The 26,452-nt window shown below is 42.0% G+C and overlaps 1 protein-coding gene across 1 annotated transcript; it reads right to left on the reverse strand.

Moving 5' to 3' along the window:
- Positions 1 to 1,192: 1,192 nt before the first annotated feature.
- Positions 1,193 to 19,026, reverse strand: LOC122929080 (venom serine protease inhibitor-like). The gene is made up of 4 exons (XM_044282528.1): positions 18,954 to 19,026; positions 9,695 to 9,751; positions 8,112 to 8,147; positions 1,193 to 1,647 (listed from the first exon to the last, which is right to left on the reverse strand). Exons 2-4 carry the CDS (start codon positions 9,729 to 9,731, stop codon positions 1,298 to 1,300), a joined length of 423 nt encoding a protein of 140 aa, XP_044138463.1. The 5' UTR covers positions 9,732 to 9,751; positions 18,954 to 19,026; the 3' UTR covers positions 1,193 to 1,297.
- Positions 19,027 to 26,452: the final 7,426 nt, after the last annotated feature.

Raw genomic sequence — 26,452 nt, forward strand, 5'->3', positions numbered from 1 at the left:
GTTCTAGTTTATTCCAGTCTAGTCTAGACAGTGGAGCTGAAAAGATGTGCCAAGACGTCGCAGCAAAGGGAGGTCCCCATCCTGCAGCAGAAGTGTCAAAAGGGAAGCAGCTCATAGAGTACCCTGACTCCTTGCAGATTCACCTACAGAGTGTCACAAGTGGGTCAACAGCCAAAGGTGCCCCACTCCAAAGATACCAAAACAGTCCTAAAGTCCAACTGCCAGAACCGAGCCGAGTTTAGCACAGCAGAGAAGGAGAAGCAGAATATTCAAGTTTGCCTGCCAGTATATGCCAAAACCTGCTGAAACCAAGAGAAAGCCTGAATATTGTCTGGATATAAGTTGATGCAAGTAAAGCTGTTGAACTTTATAAAGGTCTGGACTCGATTTATTCTCCACCATTACTCGTCCCTTTATTGCTTTGGAACCAAGCCCTGGGGAGCGACGGAATCCAGGTAGGAGCACCGTGACACACACAGAGAAAACTATTTAGGCCACACCACTCGGCATTCCAATAAACCTGGGACATGATCAACCCTGGGGGGGTGGCACGTTGCATAAACAATGGCAAGAAATGTCTATTTGACTGTGATGTGATATAACATTTAAGATTAGAACTGCTCCGTCTGTTTTATGAGCCCCAAGATCAAAATTTGCTCTGGATCCTAGAGGATTATAGTTATGCCCCTGCTCCAGACAATAATCCATCCAAGTAAAGGGTACTTTACACTGCCCGAAGGTTGTAAAGGGGCCAAGGATTACCCGATAAATAATTTGAGCAAAACGTTCGTTCTTGGGTAATAGGATTGTTGGTGCGGTCTCCTAAAGCATCGTTTGCCGACAGCAGGTCATGCCATCTAAACAGCAATCTCTGCTTCCCATACTGAGGAGGAGATCGCTGCGTGTAAATGTAGTGGTCACCTCCACTGACGAGCAAAGCAACTGTCAGGAACAATCAGCAGCAAAAACAATCGTAAGTAATGAATGATCGTTTATTCGGTCGTTCATTTGGGCAATTATCTGCTTATGTAAAAAGGTCAGATCTGCATGCTAGAGCTCAGTTTCTAGACACATCTGCACTAATTCAGAGAAACTGAAATGCCGACGAGACAGGGGACAGTCAGTTTTGGCTGATTGTGATCTGATTGGTCAGATCCTGATCGCTTTATGAATCAATAAAAATGAATGAAAACAAGCTTTACAATCAGTTTATTTCCATTAGACATGACTCCATATACAGTAGGTCTCTTTACATTTTGATCATAGCTAATAAGGCGCAGGGGCCGGTTTAATTGTTTTAGCCAGCTTTGGGGCAGTCATGAGGAAGGACACATTGGTCGCTTTCGGGCAGGCGCAAGTAGCCAGGTTTGCAGGAACAGCCAATTTCACAAAACATGAAACACATCGGATCAGGCTTTTTTTCGCAGACCTTGTTGCAGTCATTGCGGCAGCCATTTGTCGTGTTGCCCTTGCAGCATTCTTCTATCTTCACACATTTCCCGTTGCCACTTTCTATAGTGCCAGATGGGCAGAAACATCCTGGGCGGCACTCCGCAGGATCACACGTAGGATTTGGGTTATCGCAGGTTGGCGGACAGGGGAGCCTACAGTCATATACTCTGCCACCCGTACAAGGTTTATCATTGACTGCAAAAAAAAGAATAAAGAAGAATGAAAGGGCGGCCATGATTACCAAGACCAGCACCACCCCCGCACCTAGGTGCACTAGCTCTGCTGCATTCACTTCAGTAGGGTTGTGTCACCAATTCAATATAGGGGTGGCTTTTTTAAAATATTTTTTTATTTTTATTCTGAACAATCATTTTGATTTATTTAAGGATTTCTGGGAATTCCACAATGGCGACCAGTCACCAATTTACAGGGATTGATTAAAGGGAATGTCCTCAGAAAATGACCCTTCTGTTGAAATCATATTTTTTATGTTTCACATATTTTTTAAGAATTAATGATAATGTTGTTTTCAATTTTCCATGCATTCCAGATATTTAACATCTTTCCAACAAGCAGCGCTGGCCGGATCTTTAAAGATGGCACCCGCCCCTGAGCAGAGCGTAGCGCCATAGCCGCGGAGAGGGGGGGTGCCTGCTGTTTCATACAGCAGCCACCCGCAGCTTATGTCTGCGACCCATCATTGACACTTAACTCTTCGGATCCCGTGATCAAACCTGACCACGGCATCCGTGCGCGCAAAAACTCAGAAGCACATGCTTCCGGTAAGGCTCCAGCCCCACCCGGTGGCGATCGGAGGGGCCAGAGCTTGTATAGAGAATGACGGGAGGATGCTGCATAGTAGTTTCTATGGAGCCCTTGCCTGTAATAAGGCTCCATAGGAAACTAGTGCATTTCTCATAGACTCCAAAGCCAATGCATTGGAGTCTATGAGAATAGCAATCTAGTGATTGCTTGTGATAGTTTCCTATGGAAACTATAAAAATGTTGTTTTTTTTAATTAAGTTTTTAAAACTATAAAAAATATAAAAATTAAAATGCCCCCCATTTCCCAAAATAAATAAAAATAATTTAAAAAAGATGCATGGTGGGTATCATCACGTGACAAAAAATACCCATACTATAAAAATATAAAAATATTTTCCCCATATGGCAAACGGAGAAATGGTCTCTTTCCCACAAAACGTTAAATAAAAAATTGTCAGAAAGATATACATACCTCAGTATGGTATCAATAAAAAGTAAAGATCGCCCCGGAAAAAATGAGCCGTCACACAGCTCTGTACACATAACTACAAAAAAGTTATAGGAGTCAGAATATGGCAAAGAAACTATGCATGTGTATACTGCTGTGTATATGTATATGTATACCACTGTGTATGTGTATACCATTATGTACAGTATGTGTATACTGCTGTGTATGTGTATACCTATATGTGTACCACTGTGTATGTGTATACCGCTGTGTATGTGTATACTGCTGTGTATGTGTATGCTGCTGTGCATCTGTATACCGCTGTGTATGTGTATACCATTGTGTAAGTATATACCTATATGTGTACCACTGTGTATGTGTCTACTGCTGTGTATGTGTATACCTATATGTGTACCACTGTGTATGTCTATACTGCTGTGTATGCTGCTTTGTATATGTATACCGCTGTGTATGTGTATACCTATATGTGTACCACTGTGTATGCGTATACTACTGTACATGTGTATACCGCTGTGTATGTGTATACCGCTGTGTATGTGTATACCGCTATGTTTGTGTATACCTATATGTGTACCACTGTGTATGTGTATACCGCTGTGTATGTGTATACCGCTATATATGTGTATACCTATATGTGTACCACTGTGTATGTGTATACTGCTGTGTATACAGTACATGCCAAAAGTTTGGACACACCTTCTCATTCAAAGAGTTTTCTTTATTTTCATGACTATGGAAATTGTAGATTCACACTGAAGGGATCAAAACTATGAATTAACACATGTGGAATTATATACATAACAAAAAAGTGTGAAACAACTGAAAATATGTCATATTCTAGGTTCTTCAAAGTAGCCACCTTTTGCTTTGATTACTGCTTTGCACACTCTTGGCATTCTCTTGATGAGCTTCAAGAGGTAGTCACCTGAAATGGTCTTCCAACAGTCTTGAAGGAGTTCCCAGAGATGCTTAGCACTTGTTGGCCCTTTTGCCTTCACTCTGCGGTCCAGCTCACCCCAAACCATCTCGATTGGGTTCAGGTCCGGTGACTGTGGAGGCCAGGTCATCTGGCGCAGCACCCCATCATTCTCCTTCATGGTCAAATAGCCCTTACACAGCCTGGAGGTGTGTTTGGGGTCATTGTCCTGTTGAAAAATAAATGATGGTCCAACTAAACGCAAACCGGATGGAATAGCATGCCGCTGCAAGATGCCGTGGTAGCCATGCTGGTTCAGTATGCCTTCAATTTTGAAAAAATCCCCCACAGTGTCACCAGCAAAGCACCCCCACACCATCACACCTCCTCCTCCATGCTTCACGGTGGGAACCAGGCATGTAGAGTCCATCCGTTCACCTTTTCTGCGTCGCACAAAGACACGGTGGTCGGAACCAAAGATCTCAAATTCGGACTCATCAGACCAAAGCACAGATTTCCACTGGTCTAATGTCCATTCCTTGTGTTCTTTAGCCCAAACAAGTCTCTTCTGCTTGTTGCCTGTCCTTAGCAGTGGTTTCCTAGCAGATATTCTACCATGAAGGCCTGATTCACACAGTCTCCTCTTAACAGTTGTTCTAGAGATGTGTCTGCTGCTGGAACTCTGTGTGGCATTGACCTGGTCTCTAATCTGAGCTGCTGTTAACCTGCGATTTCTGAGGCTGGTGACTCGGATGAACTTATCCTCCGCAGCAGAGGTGACTCTTGGTCTTCCTTTCCTGGGGCGGTCCGCATGTGAGCCAGTTTCTTTGTAGCACTTGATGGTTTTTGTGACTGCCCTTGGGGACACTTTCAAAGTTTTCCCAATTTTTCAGACTGACTGACCTTCATTTCTTAAAGTAATGATGGGCACTAGTTTTTCTTTACTTAGCTGCTTTTTTCTTGCCATAATACAAATTCTAACAGTCTATTCAGTAGGACTATCAGCTGTATATCCACCTGACTTCTCCACAACACAACTGATGGTCCGAACCCCATTTATAAGGCAAGAAATCCCACTTATTAAACCTGACAGGGCACACCTGTGAAGTGAAAACCATTTCAGGTGACTACCTCTTGAAGCTCATCAAGAGAATGCCAAGAGTGTGCAAAGCAGTAATCAAAGCAAAAGGTGGCTACTTTGAAGAACCTAGAATATGACATATTTTCAGTTGTTTTATACTTTTTTTGATAAGTATATAATTCCACATGTGTTAATTCATAGTTTTGATGCCTTCAGTGTGAATCTACAATTTTCTTAGTCATGAAAATAAAGAAAACTCTTTGAATGAGAAGGTGTGTCCAAACCTTTGGTCTGTACTGTATGTGTACTGCTGAACATATGTACTGTTGTGTATACGATTGTATGTGTTTACTGTTGTGTATATTATTGTATATGTGTACTGTTATATGTAAATACTGTTTTATGTGTACGATACCATTGTATGTGTATATTCTTGTGTGAGTACTAGTGTATGTGTATGCCGTTGTATGTGTGATTTGTTATGTCTACTGTTGTATGTGTGTACTGTTGTATGTGTATACTGTTGTATGTGTGTACTGTTGTATGTGTATACTGTTGTATGTGTGCACTGTTGTATGTGTGTACTGTTGTATGTGTGTACTGTTGCATGCGTGCACTGTTGTATGTGTGTACTGTTGTATGTGTATACTGTTGTATGTGTATACTGTTGTATGTGTGTACCGTTGTATGTGTATACTGTTGTATGTGTATACTGTTGTATGTGTGTACTGTTGTATGTGTATACTGTTGTATGTGTGCACTGTTGCATGTGTGTAATGTTGCATGCGTGCACTGTTATATGTGTATACTGTTGTATGTGTATACTGTTGTATGTGTGTACTGTTGTATGCGTGCACTGTTGTATGTGTGTACTGTTGTATGTGTATACTGTTGTATGTGTGTACCGTTGTATGTGTGTACTGTTGTATGTGTGCATTGTTGTATGTGTATACTGTTGTATGTGTATACTGTTGTATGTGTGTACTGTTGTATGTGTGCACTGTTGTATGTGTATACTGTTGTATGTGTATACTGTTGTATGTGTGCACTGTTGTATGTGTATACTGTTGTATGTGTGCACTGTTGTATGTGTATACTGTTGTATGTGTGCACTGTTGTATGTGTATGCTGTTGTATGTGTGCACTGTTGTATGTGTATACTGTTGTATGTGTGTACTGTTGTATGTGTGCACTGTTGTATGTGTATACTGTTGTATGTGTGCACTGTTGTATGTGTGTACTGTTGTATGTGTGCACTGTTGTATGTGTATACTGTTGTACAGTCATGTGAAAAAATTAGGACACCCTTTGAAAGCATGTGGTTTTTTGTAACATTTTTAATAAAAGGTTATTTCATCTCCGTTTCAACAATACAGAGAGATTAAAGTAATCCAACTAAACAAAGAAAACTGAAGAAAAGTCTTTTCAAGATCTTCTGTAAATGTCATTCTACAAAAATGCCTATTCTAACTGAGGAAAAAGATAGGACACCCTTGCCCCTAATAGCGAGTGTTACCTCCTTTGGCTGAAATAACTGCAGTGAGACGGTTCTTGTAGCCATCTACCAGTCTTCGACATCGGTCTGAGGAAATTTTACCCCACTCCTCAATGCAGAACTTTTTCAGCTGTGAGATGTTTGAGGGGTTTCTTGCACGTACAGCCCTTTTCAAGTCACCCCACAGCATCTCAATGGGATTCAAATCTGGACTTTGACTTGGCCATTCCAGGACTCTCCATTTCTTCTTTTTCAGCCAATCTTTGGTTGATTTACTAGTATGTTTTGGGTCATTGTCATGTTGCATGGTCCAGTTCCGCTTCAGCTTTAATTTTCTAACTGATGGTCTCACATGTTCTTCAAGCACCTTCTGATACACAGTAGAATTCATCGTGGATTCTATGATGGTGAGCTGACCAGGTCCTGCTGCAGCAAAGCAGCCCCAAACCATGACACTTCCACCTCCATGCTTCACAGTTGGTATGAGGTTCTTTTCTTGGAATGCTGTGTTTGGTTTACGCCAAACATGTCCTCTGCTGTTGTGTCCAAATAATTCAATTTTGGACTCATCTGTCCAAAGAACATTATTCCAGAAGTCCTGGTCTTTGTCAACTTTATCTCTGGCAAATGTCAGTTTGGCCTCGATGTTTCTCTTGGAAAGCAAAGGTTTCCTCCTTGCACACCTCCCATGCAAGTTAAACTTGTACAGTCTCTTTCTGATTGTAGAGGCATGTACTTCTACATCAACAGTAGCCAGAGCCTGCTGTAGTTCTCGAGATGACACTTTAGGGTTTTTGGAGACCTCTTTTAGCATCTTGCGGTCTGCTCTTGGGGTGAACTTGCTGGGGCGACCAGTCCTGGGCATGTTGGCAGTTGTTTTGAAAGCCCTCCACTTGTAGACTATCTTCCGGACAGTGGAATGGCTGATTTCAAAATCTTTTGAGATCTTTTTAAATCCCTTCCCAGACTCATAGGCTGCTACAATCTTTTTTCTGAAGTCCTCTGACAGCTCTTTTGCTCTCACCATGGTGCTCACTCTCACTTCAACAGTCAGGAGCACACCAAACTAAATGTCTGAGGTTTAAATAGGTCAAGCCTCATTCAACATGCAGAGTAACGATCTACTAATTATGTGCACCTGGTGTGATATACCTGTGTGAGATCTGAGCCAATTTAAGAGGGAATACATGTGAGGGTGTCCTATCTTTTTCCTCAGTTAGAATAGGCATTTTTGTAGAATGACATTTACAGAAGATCTTGAAAAGACTTTTCTTCAGTTTTCTTTGTTTAGTTGGATTACTTTAATCTCTCTGTATTGTTGAAACGGAGATGAAATAACCTTTTATTAAAAATGTTACAAAAAACCACATGCTTTCAAAGGGTGTCCTAATTTTTTCACATGACTGTATGTGTATACTGCTGTATGTGTATACTGTTGTATGTGTTAATGGATGCTGGGTAATGTATGGAAGCACTGGACCTGAGTCCTGTATATGGTTTGGAAGAGGACGGTTCAGGTTGTTAGAGGGGTCTTCCCTTTCGCTCAGTCTCTTAAAGGTTATGTTCACATGAGTCACATTTGCCCTGGACAGGTACACTGTGTATTTTTCAGAGAATCCGCAAATGAAATCCGAAGTAAAAAAATTGTGGTTTCGGACAATAGTCTAATGTATATGAGAGTCCTGTGGCAGCCATTCTGTGCTCTCCAGCCCCCTCTACCACAGAGGATCCCTGTGATGTCATCAGTGATGTCATAGGGTTCCCTAAGGACCTGTTCCTGCCTGTGGCACTGTGTGCAGGAGCTCGCACATAAATGACTGATGGGACTACGCAATCCATTAACTAGTTAAAGGGGTTATCATTTGAATGGGAGCAGAAAGGTCATCAATAGATAAACATCGGAGACACCCTTTAATGGGGGTCTAATACTTACCATCAGATCCCTGGGCAGATATTAATATGAGAAGACCTGCAAAACAAGAACACAAACGTCTCTGATATATTCAGAGCAAAGTCCATAGAACATATATAATGAGAGAGGTTGTATATGGCACCCTGGCAGTACACATGTGGCGGCAGACCACTCCACTGCTTCCAACAAAAATGTACCACGGTTTACAGCTGCCATTATATTTAATGGTATCTGTATAAATTCCTATGCACTCAGCTCCCCCTAGTGGTAGCTGCAGGCAGCCAGTTTTATACATTGTGTGAGGTGGAGCACCTCACACAATTTATTATTTAGAGGACATAATCAAATTTTTGGACCCAAAATTAGGGCATGTGGTGAGCAACTTTTTTAGCTAATAAAAAATTTACTCCAATTTATAAAAAAAGATTATGAGATCTGTGTATGCCCCTGGATGAAATGCATGAGATTGACTACTCAAGTAGCCATGGATGTCTGATAGATGAAGCCATGCAGGTCCCACTTCTGGGACTCAAACATATCTTTAGAACAGGGGTCTCCTGATCCAACCTTACCCCATCCCTTCCCAGTGGCCACCGCATCCAGGCTGCGAGAGTTGGCTTGGTTTTCAGATGCATGCCGAGCTGACTGTGCTATGCTCCCATAAAAGTGAATGGGAGGTACGGGAACGGCATAACACACATAGCTAAGCTGTTCCTGTAAACCTAACCGTCTCCTGCAGCCTAAACATGCAGCTAACAAGACCAGCGTTCTAGAGATAGGTGCATGTTCCTGAGGTGGGACCTGCATCTATAAGACATTAATGGCCTCAATGCCTGAGAGGAGAATACCCCTTTAAGGGACTGTTGTGTGGAAAACTGTGAAGAAGTAATGTTCTAATGCATATTCAGCTATGTGGCATTACTATATGTTGGAGTTACTTTCACCAATTTGACTCAATTATTTTTGGTTTCCCCTTTGTAAAGGCGATAAGCTCAGTTCCTCATTGTGCTGAGATTTCCTGCTGTGAAAGAGGGAGAGAGAGCTGGAGCAATCTAGAAAAGGGACTATTCACTTGGCAGCTGCAGAGACAGACTGCTATACGGCACAGCCTGCTGGAAACTACTCAAGGCAGGCTTGGGGCCTATAACAGGCCCCAGCCTGCCTTTACACACATTGGCAGACCGCAATCGCATTTGTGTGCTTCCAATGGAAGACAGAGGGTGTCCACTCCCTCTGCCAGCACTCTACATGCGGTGGGCGCCATTGCCTGCAGCATGTAAAGCGTTAAACAGCCCGGATAGGCTCCTTGCCAGTCCGAGCTGTTAGAGCAGGAGGTCAGCTCTCATATAAGAGCCGAGACCCCGCTCCCCGCTGCACGGGGATCTGTGCAGCGCTTAGACGGGGCTGCCGTAAAAAAGCGGCGGCCCAGCCTAAGGCCCCATGGTGACCACCGTAAAAAGGCGTATGGGTGGTCACTAAGAGGTTAAATAAAACGGATGATTACTAATATGTAACTACTAATATGTGACAATCACTTTTTGCATATTGTGGGGAACATTTTTCTATATATATTCAACAGTATACCGATAATATGTGCAACTCACTCAGGGATGAAATGAGCACCACGGATGTTGGCGACATCTTTAGGTTCAAACTTTTTCCTGTAAATAATTAATTTGATTAGAAAACTTTAATCAGAGATCAGCAAATGTATTCACATGATTCAAACCTCTATACTTAAAGGGGTTATCCCATGAATAATGTAATCCTATCCTCACACGGATCCAGAGGTCTCCACATTCATGGCTCTGCTAGATTTATTTAAAGTGGACTGCTTTATGGGGTGTGCCCTTCCTCAGGGGAGGTGTGCCCTTTCTCCGGGGGTGTGCCCTTTCTCCGGGGGTGTGCCCTTTCTCCGGGGGTGTGCCCTTCCTCAGGGGGTGTGCCCTTTCTTCTGTAGCTGGTGGTAGTTGAAGGACAGAACTAATGCATGTACTTCCATCTCAGTGGGCAGGACAAAGAATTTTTTTAAAACAGCAAACAGCAGGTGGCGCTATACAGAGAGATGTCAGTGAATAACTCAGTGGCTATGCTAAGTTTTTAATCACACACAATTACAAAAGTATTTATATGCAGGAGCTGATTTGTAAAAACTGTAGATTTTTTTTCTGTAAAACAACCCCTTTAAAGGTGTGTGGAAATGGTTCTTTCCCTTTAATTCCTTGTAATGTAGGTGGTTAGTGGCACCAGGTACCAGGCCGCGTTCCTAAGGTCTGAAGCAGTTGTACATGCATCCTGCACACTGAAGACCTTTAGAAGCAGCGAGGAGGTTAGAAACTTCTAGGCATATAACAAAGAGCTAAGCTGCACCGATGGCATCGATCGGGTAAAAACTCTTGTGATTAGCACCGCTCGTTGTATTATATGGGCGACGGCCAGAGGCCATGTTAGGAACTGGTCGATGGGGAGCTTGCTCATTTGTTCACGGCCCAGATGACTGTTACTTTTTAATATATATCATTATCTCTCTCGCTCTCTCTCTATATATATATATATATATATATATATACACACTACTCACAAAAAGTTAGGGGTATTTGGCTTGTGGGTGAAATTTCAGGATGAACCTAAAATGCCCTCTAACCTTTACAGGTGAACTTAATGTGACCTTCTCTAACCTTTTGAATGCACACGTCCAACTGTTCAGTGTTTCACTACTTTTTGTTAAAAAAAATTCCGGTGCGCACAGATCACGGACTGATTAAAGTTGAATGGGTCTCGATCCATCCCGGCCGCCGCTCGGACGTTGCCCGTGCATTGGAGACCGCAAATTGTTGTGTGCATGAGGCCTAACCCTGACTTTTTTGCTTAGACTTGATATTGATAGGTACTCAGTCCCCCAAAGGACTGGTCATATTTTAACAGCCTCTCTCCAATGTATAGCGCAAAATTGGAAATCCTCATCAACTCCTCACATGTCTGAAATAATAATGAAGGTAAATGTCAACTGTAGCTTTGAAAAAATGATTGCCAGAACTAACAATACACTAAATAAATACACAGATATTTGGACACCGTGGTCTTCATCGAGGTACTTCTCATTATTAGACAGTTAGGGCTCATGCACACGACCATATGTATTTTGCGGTCCACAAAAAACGGATCCACAAAAAATACAGATGACATCCGTGTGCATTCCGTATTTTGCTGCCCCATAAATTCAGGGATTAGGAAAACTTCTAATACCGCCAGTGAGTCTGAGCAAAGTGTCAGAAAGAGTCCCTCCTAATTGATCTAAGGTTGAATAGGTCAAAGTTTATGTGGTGAAATAAAGCAATATATATGTGTTAATTCTTAAAATATTTAAAATTGTTATATGATACAACAGTGCCATCAAGTGGTAGATGGGCAGAAGTTTCTAAGGAATGGCAATTAAATGACATCATCCCACATGCCACATCGAAGAGTTATAATTGGTTCTCAACCATGAGATCGATGAAAAAGAGTATGAATCATACCAGCAAGAAAAGGATAAGGTACGCTAGACCCAGAATGATTTAACTAGTGAGCTTGAAGAAGCTTACGAGTTAAGTCAGCCTGAGATTTTCCCAGAATTTCAGGAGCGGGTGGAAGAACAAATCTCCATGGCTGATGCATGCTCCGACGAGTCGAAGCATCAGCGGCTAAAAGAGCTCTTCGCAGAGTTCCAGGAGATGTTCGCCAAGGATTCTTATGACTGTGGGGAAACAGACCTACACGTTATAAGAATCCAGACAGATCCCGATGCACCCCCTGTTTTTGTCAAACAATACTAACTTCCGCTGTAGGCTTGCGAGTCACTATCGAAAATCATCAAGAACTTGGAGGAGAGGGGTATCATCCGTCCAGTACACAGTTCATTCAATCATCCGATATTTGGAGTCCTCAAACCTAATGGTCAATTTTGTCTCTTCTCGGACCTAAGACAGTTGAACAAACGTGTTCATGTGTCCGGATGGCCCGTGCCATATATTGACCAATGTTTGGCACAAATACAAGGATCCAAAATCTTCACTGCCCTTGACTGTGCACAAGGATATTGGACGATTAAGGTGGATGAAAGGGATCAGTACAAACTGGCCTTTACATTTGGCAAACGACAGTATGTGTGGACCCGATTGCCCTTCGGGTACATAAATGCGGGTCATGAGTTTGCAGTGTTCATGCATAAGGCAATGCCTGATGCCGCTGAACGAGGTACCTTATCCTATGTGGATGACATCCTGATCAAAAGTACAACTTTTGAGGAACATATTCAGGAGTTGAGGCATGTACTAACCCAGCTGAGGAAAGCAGGTGTAAAACTTTCTTTACAGAATGCTCAATGGTGTCGGACCAAGGTTAATTTCCTAGGTCATGAAGTCACTGCGGATGGTGGAAGGTGGAAGCAGTGACCAAGACAAAATCTCCTACAAGTCTCAAGGTGTTGAGATCATTCCTGGGCATGATGAACTACTCACGTAAATTCATAGATAATTATGCAGAAATTGCAAAACCTCTTTTGTAGTTGCTAAAGAAAGGAGTAAAATGGGAATGAAGTGAGCGTCATGAGCAAGCTGTAACTAAGCTCAAGGCCAAACTTATCCAGTCTCCATGCCTTGCTTATCCAGAAGGGGAAAACCTTTCTTCTTGGAAACAGGTTTCACTGATAAAAGCATAAGTGCAGTTCTTTTCCAAAAACAGGAAAACCGAAACAAGATCATCGCCTATGCCAGCAAGTCCTTGTCACCGGTTGAGGTAAAATTCAATAATTTTGAAAAAGCATTATTGTCAACTGTGTGGGCTTTGCAATATTTTAGGAGTTTTATCCAAGGCGAAAGGATCATTGTGGAGACCACACACCAGCCGCTGCAATACTTGAAGAGTGATCGTATACGAGATGGAAACTTGTCAAACAGCAGGATAACCGCCTAGACAATGTACTTAATGGGATGGCCATTGGAGATCAGGTACAAACAAAATAATAAAAACCCAGTTGCTCAAGGATTAGCAGAACTCCATGACTGTACCAATACGGAACGTAAAAGTGAGTCAACGAAAAATGATTTCCTGGAGGAACAATCATCATCCCCATATAAATCTTATGAAGAGGAGTATTGCAAATCGTTACCATGTGTGTACGTAGCTGGCTGTTCCTTCCATGCCGATGAAGGATCCGAACGTACATTGGTTGCAGGTATTGGAATCGTGTGGAATAATACATTCCTAGATGTATCCGTTGGATACAAAATTGGTTCCAAAAGCAGCCAGGTTGCAGAACTTACTGCTGTGTACAAAGCCGTACAAATGGCTATCGAATATGATGTTAAGGAATTTGTAATCATCACAGATTCTGACTATATTCGTAACAGTTTTGTGGAGTACTTTCCCGGATGGAAAAGATCCAACATGGTGAGGAGTAATAACAAGCCAGTAAAGCATGGTAAGATGTTTTGTAAAACTGATGAGATGGTTACCGCCCACAGTCTTACCATTTATTGGTCATTCTTACCAGTCTTACCATTTTATTATTCAAAGTATCCAGGCAGGGATAAAGAGGGGAATGACCTAGCATATTCCCTTGCCAAGCAAGCAGCCATTGACGGAGAAGTCTTTGACGTTGATGACCTCATGGGAACTATCCAAGTAGATGCTATGACAAGGAGTCAGGCCCAAAAGGGAGCTGAAGCCAATGTGGCGCAGTGGAGCCAAGATTCCCCTAGTGAGGATCTCATTGCGAGCCAAAAGGGGGATCCAATTATTGGTCTCTTTTATAAGCACATTGAGGATCCACACAACTGTCCTATAACCACGGAAGACTGTGTGGATAAGGAGGCGTTACGAATTTTGATGAAAGGTAAGTCCCAATTCTCATTATAAGATGGATTACTGATAAGAACCTCGAAGAACGGCATCACGCAATGGGTAGTACCTGCAGCATACCGAGGTCTGATGTTGCAACATGCACATGATGCCCCAACAGCTGGTCATCGAGGTGAGAAAATAATGTACGAGTTACTACGGGACTACGCTTACTGGCCACATATGTTACAATATGTGCGAACATATTGTCAGGGATGTCTAATCTGCCCTCAATTCCAGCCACAAGGACCCACTCATCGGGCACCGCTGATGAAAAGGGGGATGTCCATGCCATGGTCAAACATCCAAATTGACTTCATTCGACCAGTAACAACCTCATTAAGAGGCAACAAGTATATGTTAACCGTAACTTGCCTGTTCACCAAATGGTTGGAATGTTTGCTGTGCAAAACATGCAGTTCAAGCGTATGTGCATCTCTGCTCATTAACCACGTATTTTCTAGATTTGGTCTTCCCAAGCGCATTGAATCCGATCGTGGAAGTCACTTCACCAGTGAGGTAATGTCAAAGATGTGGGAAATCCTGGGGGTAAAGAGGAAGCTCCATATAGCCTATCGACCAGCCTCTAGTGGTGGAGTAGAACGCTATAACCAGTCCATTGTGAACATCCTGAAAAAGTTTGTCAATGAATCTGGTAAGGACTGGGATGTCAAGTTGGCTTTAGTGCTTATGGCCATCAGAGCCACCCCAAGCGCAGCAACTAAGCTTTCTCCCTTCGAGATGATCACGGGAAGGAAGATGGTGTTACCCCAACATTTACTCTACAGGACGACAGACCACAATTTAATAAATGCTACAACATCTCATCAATATGTGGAAAATTTACGCAAGCACCTTCAGCATTCTTTTACATTCGCCCAGAAGAATATAGAGAAAGCCGTCGTGAGTGCTAAGACATACTACGATCTGAAGACTACACAGAAGGAGTATCAAATTTCCGATCAGGTGTATCTCTATAACTTCGATCGAGATCGAGTGAGGGAGAGAAAATTCCTACCTTCCTGGAAAGGTCCCTATGTCATCACTGACAAATTATCTCCAGTGGTCTACAAAATCAAAATCCCTAAGGGGGATGAGTTTATTGAAAAATGGGTGCACATTAATCAGCTACGTGTTTGTCATCCTAGTGCACGACTTCGAGAGATTGAATGAGCTGGATAAAAAGAAGTGAAGAGACTTTACGGTTCCAGCTAAAGACGCAAATAAGGATTGGTATTGTATGAACGGAAAAGTGTCATCTGTTATTCTACATCTTTAACTCATACTAATCCATCCTGATATATGTTTCCTCTGTAACAAAATGTCTTCTAACTCACCTCTGAAACCAGAACTTTCTCTGTCCAAGAAAAGAACTTATGCCAATCAGAGGTATATGGTATTAGTAACTCTTTTCTTGCAGGATAAAGTAAAAAAAAAAATGTATGTACTCATATGTGTCATACAATATTTTATAGGCGTAAGATGTCATCAAAGATGATTGCCATTATCTACGTCGTCCTGATCTTGGGGAAGGAGTTCCATGCTGAGCCGATTGCTGTGCCAGGTCCTTCATCCGGAATCGTGCTACAAGATACAGCGGGGTTCATCTTGACGAACAAGAGGATATTATCCCAGAAGGTCTACATCAGCCTGGATCCTCGCGTCTTCATCGAAAAACAAACTCAACGTGTCTAAGATCCTGTCGCCGGAGCTCCAATCCTGGTATCAGATGCATATCGGATATTTCCAAGAACGGATTACGCAGATCCTGGAACAAGCAAGGAAGACCTTGACCAGAGAACAGTTTTCTACAGACCAAAGCGATTCATGTTTTTGCAATCGTAGCCGCCATAATCTTTGGCATAGTTAGCAATGTTATTACTACCGGTGTGACAGTTGCCGATTCCATCTCTATCAAGACATTGGAACTTGAGTTGGTTCATTGAAAAGGAACCTATTAAACATTCATGTGGAGATGGAGATTCAAAACAAACCTTTATCAAACGTATATCCTGTTTTGCAGGATCTATGGGATAGTTGAATTTGTTGACCATCCAAGTCATGCGTTAGATAAGGTTCTCCAGAAGAACTTTTGCCAAGCTCTGGTTGGAACATTATAAGCCAAGTCTACGCATCGAAGAAGATATATGAAAAGCCTTTTTAAACATTCCAAATACATTCACATTTTATGGAACATTTTGGAATGAAGGGGGATTTGTTGTGCATTTTCATAAGTGTACAATGTATCTGATGATTCTATATTCAATATGGATGATCATTGCCTTTAACAGCATGTGATCAGCATGAACCTAAAAAAAAAAAACAAGATGGGTTCATGGCAAGTTCAATGTGTTAAAAGTGAATATATAGAGAAGACTATACTTTTTATTATTGTTTAGAGACATGGATTTATCTACACTGGTTTCTCTAAACTTGTCTGTCTGAGGAACAATGGGTGTTTCATGGCTAAACCATGATCTGATAAGAGACGTCCATAAAACACATATATTCCTGTGTACATTTATTTAGCGTTTGAACTTGTTAATGATTCAGATATACTATGCAATATTGATGTATTATAACCAAATATTATTAATGTATGTGTATCTCACTGAGAGGATATATTCTAGGGGATATGTGTTTAAGTAGAATTTTCTTAAATAGGGTCTATTCAGAGGAGCTGATGTTATTTCAAACATTATTACTCAATAGCTGAGACAGTTAAGGGCTCTTTCACACTTGCATTCTTTTCTTCCGGCATAGAGTTCCGTCGTCGCAGCTCTATGCCGGAAGAATCCTGATCAGTTTTATCCTAATGCATTCTGAATGGAGAGAAATCCATTCAGGATGCATCAGGATGTCTTCAGTTCCGGACCGGAACGTTTTTTGGCCGGAGAAAATACCGCAGCATGCTGCGCTTTTTGCTCCGGCCAAAAATCCTGAAGACTTGCCGCAAGGCCGGATCCGGAATTAATGCCCATTGAAAGGCATTGATCCGGATCCGGCCTTAAGCTAAACGTCGTTTTGGTGCATTGCCTTATACAACGTTTAGCTTTTTCTGAAGGGTTACCATGGCTGCCGGGATGCTAAAGTCCTGGCAGCCATGGTAAAGTGTAGTGGGGAGCGGGGAAGCAGTATACTTACCGTCTGCGCTCCAGAGTGACGTCAGGGCGCCCCAAGCGCATGAATCACGTGATCGCATGGCACGTCATCCATGCGCATGGGGTGCTCTGATGTCATTCAGGAGCGCCTCGGGAGCCGCACGGACTGTAAGTATACTGCTTCCCCGCTCCCCACTACTACTATGGCAACCAGGACTTTAATAGAGTCCTGGCTGCCATAGTAACACTGAAAGCATTTTGAAGACGGATCCGTCTTCAAATGCTTTCAGTTTACTTGCGTTTTTACGGATCCGACGTGTAATTACGGCAAGTGGAGTACACGACGGATCCGGACAACGCAAGTGTGAAAGAGGCCTAAGATACACAAGCCAGGAGAAAACTTTATAAGGACCATTATACTCTTATCTTCCCCATAAATTCAGGGATTAGGGAAACTTCTAATACCACCAGTCAGTCTGACCAAAGTGTCAGAAAGAGTCCCTCCTAATTGATCTAAGGTGGAATAGGTCAAAGTTTAAGTGGTGTAATAAAGCAATATATATATGTTAATTCTTAAAATATTTAAAATTGTTATATGATACAACAGTGCCATCAAGTGGTAGATGGGCAGAAGTTTCTAAGGAATGACAATTAAATGACATCATCCCCATGTTTAACAAACGTCACACCCACCTTATCTAATTGGAAATCCCTAATCCAAGAGGGGATGGGCATAGATAAGGATTAGAATAACTGATCCAGTTTGGGGAGATCAGAAAAGGCACTTGAGATTTCATTCATCAGCATCACTTCACACGTCAGGAACGTACCACAGGACGGGACAGATCTAAATCTTGGAAAGCTGGGTCCCTTCTAAAAGCTCTTTATCCCAAAGCCAGGGGTAATGTATAATTTATTTAATTTGCAGTAATTATTGGCATATAGTTGAGACCCCATTATTAGTGGGTCAATAGTGTTAAAACAATAATTTTATGGGAAATTTTAACGAATGTGCACATCATTAGAATTCCTGAAATATTGCTATCAGAGTGGGATCTCTGATCGGATTTTATTATCCGTAGTTAGGCCAACGGGCGTATTTATAAGGTGTCTCTTACTGCCATAGTCTTTGATTGAGCATAAGGGATTTTCCACAGATTCATTTCTATTGTTTTTTTGTTGTTGCATTATAATATTTTGATAACCAGTACACTAATCGGTAATAATTTGATAAAAGAAAAAGTAGCATTGTATTGTACTTGGTGTAGTAAATTAAGTGAGCCCGGCGTAAACGGTGGAGCACCATCGTGTGGTCAATTTTGATACTATCCTTGCATTCATTTGTATGCCATTTTTAATGCTTGTATTTATAATAAATTATATTTTATATAATTAATTGCACCCTGTTTCATTAGCTGCACAAATTAACTTTAGATCTCATCAATAAAAGAACTGGTGTTTAAATGTCCGCCAATTATATTTTTCATTTTTCATAAAAATATGAAATCATAATTTTTATGATTTCATATCTTATATGAAATAAATACCCGACATAACGTTTACCCCCTAGAAGGAATGGGATAGAGTCAAACAGGCACTGGACACTTCATATTTGCCATATGCATGTGCTGATGTGAACCAGCCCCATAGCATCGGGTCACCACTAGCTAAGGACTCTATCTACTCTATGGGTCTTTCACCAGAGGCATGAAAAACAACATAAGTGAGTTACTGTTTTTGTTTCACCCATTGGTCTTGTTGTGTCTATTTGGCGGCCATGAGTTTAGTTGTCACCACAAAAACGTTCCCCAGGGTTGAGGACAGTCCTTCACAATGGGGGCAGTATCTTTTTGTCTGGAAGAGTAGAAGTTTTGGTACCTACCTGGATGATGTACGTAGGATGATGAGTATGGTCTTCAGGTGAAGCAGGGATACTACTGGTGCTCTATTATATATATAGTGAGGGTATAAGGGTGTTACGGGTGTGACCTGTGACCTAAATACCGTTTATAATGACTGTCACTGTGACATGTAATGACCAAATTACTATGTAATCATTAACCTATAATTAGTTTCTGATTACCAAAATTATAATCATTTCTGACTTCTTCATTAATGGCTTCTGTTACGAAACATATTCCAAATTTTTCACACCAGCGCCTGGATCTAAAAACTCTCGGCATTTCATGTAATAAAAAAATTAGCATAGCCACTGAGATGTAGAATAAAATGTATCTGTACAGCGCCACCTGCTGTTTGTTCTTTTATTTTATTTTTTGTCCGTCTCACTGAGCTGCTCGAACGCGCTCAGTTCCAATCTATAACTGCCACCAGCCATATGTTCTGTTAGACGCTTTAGCAGTTACAAGGAGAGAGCTGTAGCAGAAAGGACATCCCCCCGTGCTGAAGATAATATAGCAGAGAAACTTGAGCAGTGAAAGTGGAGATCTCTGGATCCATGTGAGGTGCAGAGTTGGTTTTACCTTTATTAGAAAGAGATTGTTGTGCTATATGATGTCTGATTTTAATTTTTTTACAACAATCATGGAATTCTCCCTTTAAAGGGGGTTTCAGCCTGTAGCTGTTGATTGCTTATCTTAAGGATATTGATATTAGATTGCTGGGGTCTGACACCCATTTTTTACAGCTGGTGGTGGAGTGAGCTGAGCTGCAGGATATCAGCACAGTCACTACACAGTGAGGACTATTGCTTCTGGCTGGAAAACCCCTTTAACACATTCAGGACCTAGGACGTGTATACTCGTCCTGGAGCACTGGTACTTAGCGCTCCAGGACAAGTATACTCGTCCTGGCATTAAACTGTCACCATGTCTGCAGACATGGTGACAGTGCTGAGTGCCGGCTGTTACACACAGCCAGGCACACAGGGTCAATGCCGAGGAGGGCCCCGTGACCCCCCCCCCCCCCCGTATCGGCGATCGCTGCAAACCGCAGGGCAATTCAGAGGGAACTCCACTCCTTCCCCTTCCCTGTCTGCTCAGTTGTGGCAGACGGGGAAGGTTCCCATGGCAACAGGACACCTTCTCAGGCGTCCTGCTGTCCATGGTGCTGAACAGATCTATGCTAAAGGCATAGATCTGTTCAGACAGTGTAAGTAAAATACAGTACAGTATCCTATATAGTGTACTGTACTGTATTATACAGACATCAGACCCACTGGATCTTCAAGAACCAAGTGGGTCTGGGTCCCAAAAAAGTTTAAAAAAAAGAAAAAAAAAGTAAAGATAATAAAAACACATTTATCACTGAATAATAATAAAAAAAAATACACTACACATATTAGGTATCGCCGTGTCCGTAACGACCTTATCTATAAAACAGTCATGTTACTTTCCCCGCACGGAGAACGCCATAAAAAAAAAAAAAAAAAAACTATCAGGAAATTGAAATTTTGCCCACCATACTTTCCAAAAATGGTAATAAAAGTGATCAAAGGAGTCGCAATAGTACCGAAATAGTACCAATCAAACCGTCACCTCATCCCGTAAAAAATGAACCCCTGAGACAATGGCCCAAAAAATAATTGTTTCGACAATTATATTATTGTGTAAAACTTACATAAATAAAAAAAGTATGCATATTAGGTATCGCCGCGTCCGTATCAACCAGCTCTATAATAATATCACATGAGTTAACCCCTCAGATGAACACCGTAAAAAATGTGTAATAGCAAAAAGTCATATGCACCCCAAAATAGCGCCAATCAAACAGTCATCTTATCCCGCAAAAATCATACCCTACCCAAGATAATCGCCCAAAAAAAAAAAAAAAATATGGCTCTTACACTATGGAAACACTAAAACATGATTTTGTTTGTTTCAAAAATGAAATCATTGTGTAAAGCTTACATAAATCAAAAAAAGTATGCATATTAGGTATCGCCGCCTCACACTTTTTGTGACATAAGATGACAAAAAATGGCTTTTTTTACACCGTTTTAATTTTTATTTTTTTACGGTGTTCAAGTGTAATAGCAAACGATAAAAAAGTCATATGCACCCCAAAATAGTGCCAATAAAACCATGATCTCATCCCACAAAAAATGAGACCCTACTTTAGATAATCGCCCAAAAACTGAAAAAACTATGACTCTCAGACTATGGAGACACTAAAACTTATTTTTTTTGTTTCAAAAATGAAATCATTGTGTAAAACTTACATAAATAAAAAAAATGGTAAACATATTAGGTATCGCCGCGTCCCTGACAACCTGCTCTATAAAAATACCACATGATACAACCTGTCAGATGAATGTTGTAAATAACCAAACAAAAGGTGCCACAAAAGCTATTTCTTGTTACCTTGCCTCACAAAAAGTGTAATATAGAGCAACCAAAAATCATATGTACCCTAAACTAGTACCAACAAAACTTCCACCCTATCCCGTAATTTCTAAAATGGGGTCACTTTTTTGGAGTTTTTACTCTACGGGTGCATCAGGGGGGCTTCAAATGGGTCATGGTGTCCCAAAAAAACTGTCTAGCAAAATCTGCCTTCCAGAAACCGTATGGCATTCCTTTCCTTCTGTGTCCTGCCATGTGCCCGTACAGCAGTTTACGACCACATATGGGGTGTTTCTGTAAACTACAGAATCAGGGCCATAAATAATGAGTTTTGTTTGGCTGTTAACCCTTGCTTTGTAACTGGAAAAAAAAATGGAAAATGGAAAATTTCCCCAAAAATTTTAATTCTGAAATTTCATCTCTATTTGCCAATAACTCTTGTGGAACACCTAAAGGGTTAACGAAGTTTGTAAAAAATCAGTTTTGAATACCTTGAGGGGTGTAGTTTCTTAGATGGGGTCACTTTTATGGAGTTTCTACTCTAGGGGTGCATCAGGGGAGCTTCAAATGGGACATGGTGTCCAAAAAAAACTGTCTAGCAAAATCTGCCTTTCAAAAACCGTATGGCATTCCTTTCCTTCTGTGTCCTACCGTGTGCCCGTACAGTGGTTTACGACCACATATGGGGTGTTTCTGTAAACTACAGAATCGGGGCCATAAATAACCAGTTCTGTTTGGCTGTTAACCCTTGCTTTGTAACTGGAAAAAAAATTGTAAAATTTAATACTTGCCCAAAATTTTTTATTCTGAAATTTCATCGCTATTTACGTTTATGTCAAAACGTAAATATATTCCGGCAGCCTAAAATCTTTTTTGCAAATCATTTTTCTTTTTGTAAAGATTAAAACAGTTTTACTTTATTTTTTGATGATTTCAGTGTGAACATAACCTTACTTATTTGTTTTTAGTTCATTTTATGATTTTTATTAAATATGTTTATTTTAATTGTATATTATATTGTATGTTTATCAAAAAAATTTTATTGACTGTATAGATTTTGTCCTTTTCTTATATTTTTATTCTATTCATTTTTGGTCACATAATTTATGTAACTGTGTCAGCAGTAGACATCGTGTTCTGTCCACGGTGTGACTAAGGACACCAAGTCTTTTTATGATCTGATTTCTAATCTGCAATTAATAAATTTAGTGTTACAAGCAACATGTCTATTGCTTCATGTTCAACTAATTAGGCTGAGTTCACATCATCGTTCAGCCTCTCAGTTCTTCTGCTCTGTTATAGGAGCAGGAGAGCGGAGAGAACGGATTTGGCACAAAGACCATTTTAGTCTATAGGGTCTGTAGGCTCAGTTTGGCTCAGTTTTGTGCCAAATCCGTTCTCTCCGCTCTCCTGCTCCTATAACGGAGCAGAAGAACTGCGAGGCTGAACGTTGATGGGAACTCAGCCTTAATAATTTTGTTTTAGCAGTTTTTATGCAACTTTCTTGCATCTGGATCGGGGCTTAGTTGTCGCCTAGCTTTGTCTGGTTGATTAGAGTGGAGTTGCTGATTGTCTAGTCTTTATATATTCAGGCCTTACTCCATTCTGGTGGTTGGCAGAGGCAGACTGATCATAGACTCTACCAGGAAACTTCTCACTGGGCCGATACCCAAATGGATGCCAAAATCTTCATCACAGCCATCGATTGGGTAACTAAGAAGCTGGGAATCCTAGCATTAATGCTGGAAGTGTCAGGTACTTATGTACCCACCTGGTGGTCACAGATGTACTAGCATGGAGATACAGTTGAATACTGCGCTTGAGCATGGAGGCCAATCATTTCCTGCCCACTGTTCACCCTTAGGCCACTAATCCTGTGTCGGTGCAGGCCAGAAGAGGTCTGTGGCCTGCACTGCAGATGACAGCGTATCAGATGTTTTTATTTTACTTGGGTAACATACAAGGCACTATAAGTTGCATTATGTAGGGAACAATAGGGGTGCTACTGAGGCAGCCCTGGGGCACTCTCTCTTAGATGTAACACTACAACTCTCAGCATTACAACTCTCAGCAGTATCATTACTGGGGTAGAATTGAGGCGCAGTGTTATTGCTGGAAGCACTATAGGGGCATTATTATTAGCAGGGATACTGTAGGAGCACTATTATAAATAAGGGCATTTTAACCCCTTAAGGACCCTGGGATTTTCAATTTTTGCGTATTTTTTTTCGACTCCCTGCCTTACCATAGTCCTAACTCGAGTCCAGCGGACAACTGGATGTTCGGGTTCGGCCGAACTTCGGAAAAAAGTTTGAGTTCGATACCCGAACTTGACCCTGAACCCAAACCCCATTGAAGTCAATGGGGACCCGAACTTTTGAGCACTAAAATGGCTGTAAAAATGTCATGGAAAGGGCTAGAGGGCTGCAAATGACGTCAAAATGTGGTTAAGAGCATGGCAAGTTCTCTGCAAACAAATGTGGATAGGGAAATGACTTAAAATAATATAAAATATGTAAAAATAAAAAATAATAATCTTGATCTAAGAGGACCAGGTCCATATGGAGTATGAGGTTGAGGAGGCGGTGGATGTGGCGGTGTAGGTGGAAGCGGCGGTGGAGGAGGAGGTAGCCTACACTGCTTTTTGGGTTTAAATTTTATTTTTAAAAATAGGGTACACCCCAAAACATTGGGAAATATAACCTGTGATAACCCCCTCCAGTCATGCTAAACACACGTTCAGACAATACACTGGCTGCAGGGAAGGCCAGCACCTCCAAGGGGTAAAGAGCAAGCTCAGGCCATGTGCCCAATTTGGAGACCCAGAAGTTGCAGGGGCTGGCCCCTGTCAGTCAGTTCGTGCACACTTACTGCCCCACCATGTCGCACGTCCCCGTGATGTTCACGATCCAATTTGATCCAATTTTGAAATTATTAAAGAGTAAAAGTGTGACAACTTTTCAAAGTTTAAAGGGAACCTGTCACCGGGATTTTGTGTATAGAGCTGAGGACATGGGTTGCTAGATGGCCGCTAGCACATCCACAATACCCAGTCCCCATAGCTCTGTGTGCTTTTATTGTGTAAATAAACCGGTTTGATACATATGCAAATTAACCTGAGATGAGTCCTGTCTCTGACTCATCTCACATACAGGACTCATCTCAGGTTAATTTGCATATGTATCAAATCGGTTTATTTACACAATAAAAGCACACAGAGCTATGGGGACTGGGTATTGTGGATGTGCTAGCGGCCATCTAGCAACCTATATCCTCAGCTCTATACCCAAAATCCCGGTGACAGGTTCCCTTTAAGCATTGAATGAAAGGATGTGGTGTGCATTAATTACTGAATAATTGATTAAATGTTATTCCCTGTCACCTATGCATAGCAGGGGTTTATTCACGTCTAAAATGGTATAATGTCAACCCAAGAATGTAACAGAAAAATTATTGAAATTTATTAAGCTGTCAACCAGGTAGAGGAGGGGTATATTACACCCAAAAATTGGTGAATTTCACCAGAATATATAACTGATAATTATTTTATTTTTTTTACAACCGGTCTACTAGGTATAGCAGTGGTACATCACACCCAAAAATTTGTTTATTTCGCCAGAAAATGTAACTGACAATTTTTAAAAAAATTTTTTACCGTTCCACTAGGTATAGCAGTGGTACTATACACCCAAAAATTTGTAATTTCACCCGAAAATTTAAATGACAAAGTAGTGAAATTATATAAAATAAAACACGTACAAAAAAAAAATTGATTTATGAGGTGGTGTTCCATATGGAGTAGGAGTTTGAGGAGGCGGTGGGCTTAGCAGAGTAGGTGGAAGCGGCGGTGGCTGTGCTTGTCTGAGATGACACCCCCTGCCGTGCTAAACACACGTTCAGATAATACACTGGCTGCAGGGCAGGCCAGCACCTCCAAGGCGTAAAGGGCAAGCTCAGGCCATGTGCCCAGTTTGGAGACCCAGAATTTTAAGGGGGCAGACCCGTCATTCAGTACGTGTAGGCGTGTGCACACATACTGCTCCACCATGTTGGTGAAATGCTGCCTCCTGCTAAGACGTTCCATATCAGCTGGTGGTGCTGGTTGTTGTGGCGTGACTAAGCTTTTCCACATTTCGGCCATGCTAACCCTGCCTTCTGAGGTGCTGGCGGTGCCCCAGCTGCGTTGGCGACCTCTCCCTCGTCCTCTGCCTTTGCCTTGTGCTTCCACTGTGCCCCCGCTGTCAGGTGGGAATTCCACCAGCAGCGCGTCTACCAGCGTGCGCTTGTACTCGCGCATCTTACGATCACGCTCTAGTGACGGAATTAAGGACGGTACATTGTCCTTGTAACGATGTTCCAGCAGCGTGGCCACCCAGTAATCAGCACAAATTATAATGTGGGCAACTCGGCGGTCGTTGCGGAGACACTGCAGCATGTAATCGTTCATGTGTGCCAGGCTGCCCAGAGGCAACGAAAAGCTGTCCTCTGTGGGAGGTGTATCGTCTGTGTCCTCTGTATCCCCCAGCCACGCACCAGTGATGGCCATGAGTTGGTCTGGGTGCCACCCTGCTGTGAACATGGTTCCTCCTCCTCCTCCATCTCCTCCTCCTCATCATCTACCTCGTCATCCTCCAGAACTGTGCCCTGGCTGGACAATTGTGTACCTTGGGTTTGTGGGTGCAGGAACCCACCCTCGGAGCCACTTGTGAATGACTGGCCGGAAACCCTACGAAATGATCCCTCTTCCTCCTCCTATGCCACATCCTCTTCCATCATCGCCATGAGCGTTTTTTCAAGGAGGCATAGAAGTGGGATAGTAACGCTGAGAACGGCGTTATCGGCACTGGCCATGTTGGTGGAGTACTCGAAACAGCGCAACAAGGAACACAGGTCTCGCATGGAGGCCCAGTCATTGGTGGTGAAGTGGTGCTGTTCCGCCGAGCGATTCACCAGTGCGTGCTGCAGCTGAAACTCCACTATCACCTGCTGCTGCATGTGCAAGGTGGAATTCCACCTTGTGGGCACGTCGCATATGAGGCGATGACAGATGAGCAGCAGCAGGCTGAGAACGCCAAAA

The sequence above is a fragment of the Bufo gargarizans genome, chromosome 2 (assembly GCF_014858855.1).
Source record: "Bufo gargarizans isolate SCDJY-AF-19 chromosome 2, ASM1485885v1, whole genome shotgun sequence".
Lineage (NCBI taxonomy): Eukaryota > Metazoa > Chordata > Amphibia > Anura > Bufonidae > Bufo > Bufo gargarizans.

What these genes read in the sequence shown, in the direction of transcription:
- LOC122929080 (XM_044282528.1), bottom strand. Translation starts at nt 9,731, where the DNA reads ATGTCGCCAACATCCGTGGTGCTCATTTCATCCCTGA. An exon ending in GGTGCTCATTTCATCCCTGA is followed by an intron (nt 8,148 to 9,694) that starts GTGAGTTGCACA and finishes CTTGTTTTGCAG; the next exon opens with GTCTTCTCATATTAATATCT. An exon ending in ATCTGCCCAGGGATCTGATG is followed by an intron (nt 1,648 to 8,111) that starts GTAAGTATTAGA and finishes TTTTTTTTGCAG; the next exon opens with TCAATGATAAACCTTGTACG.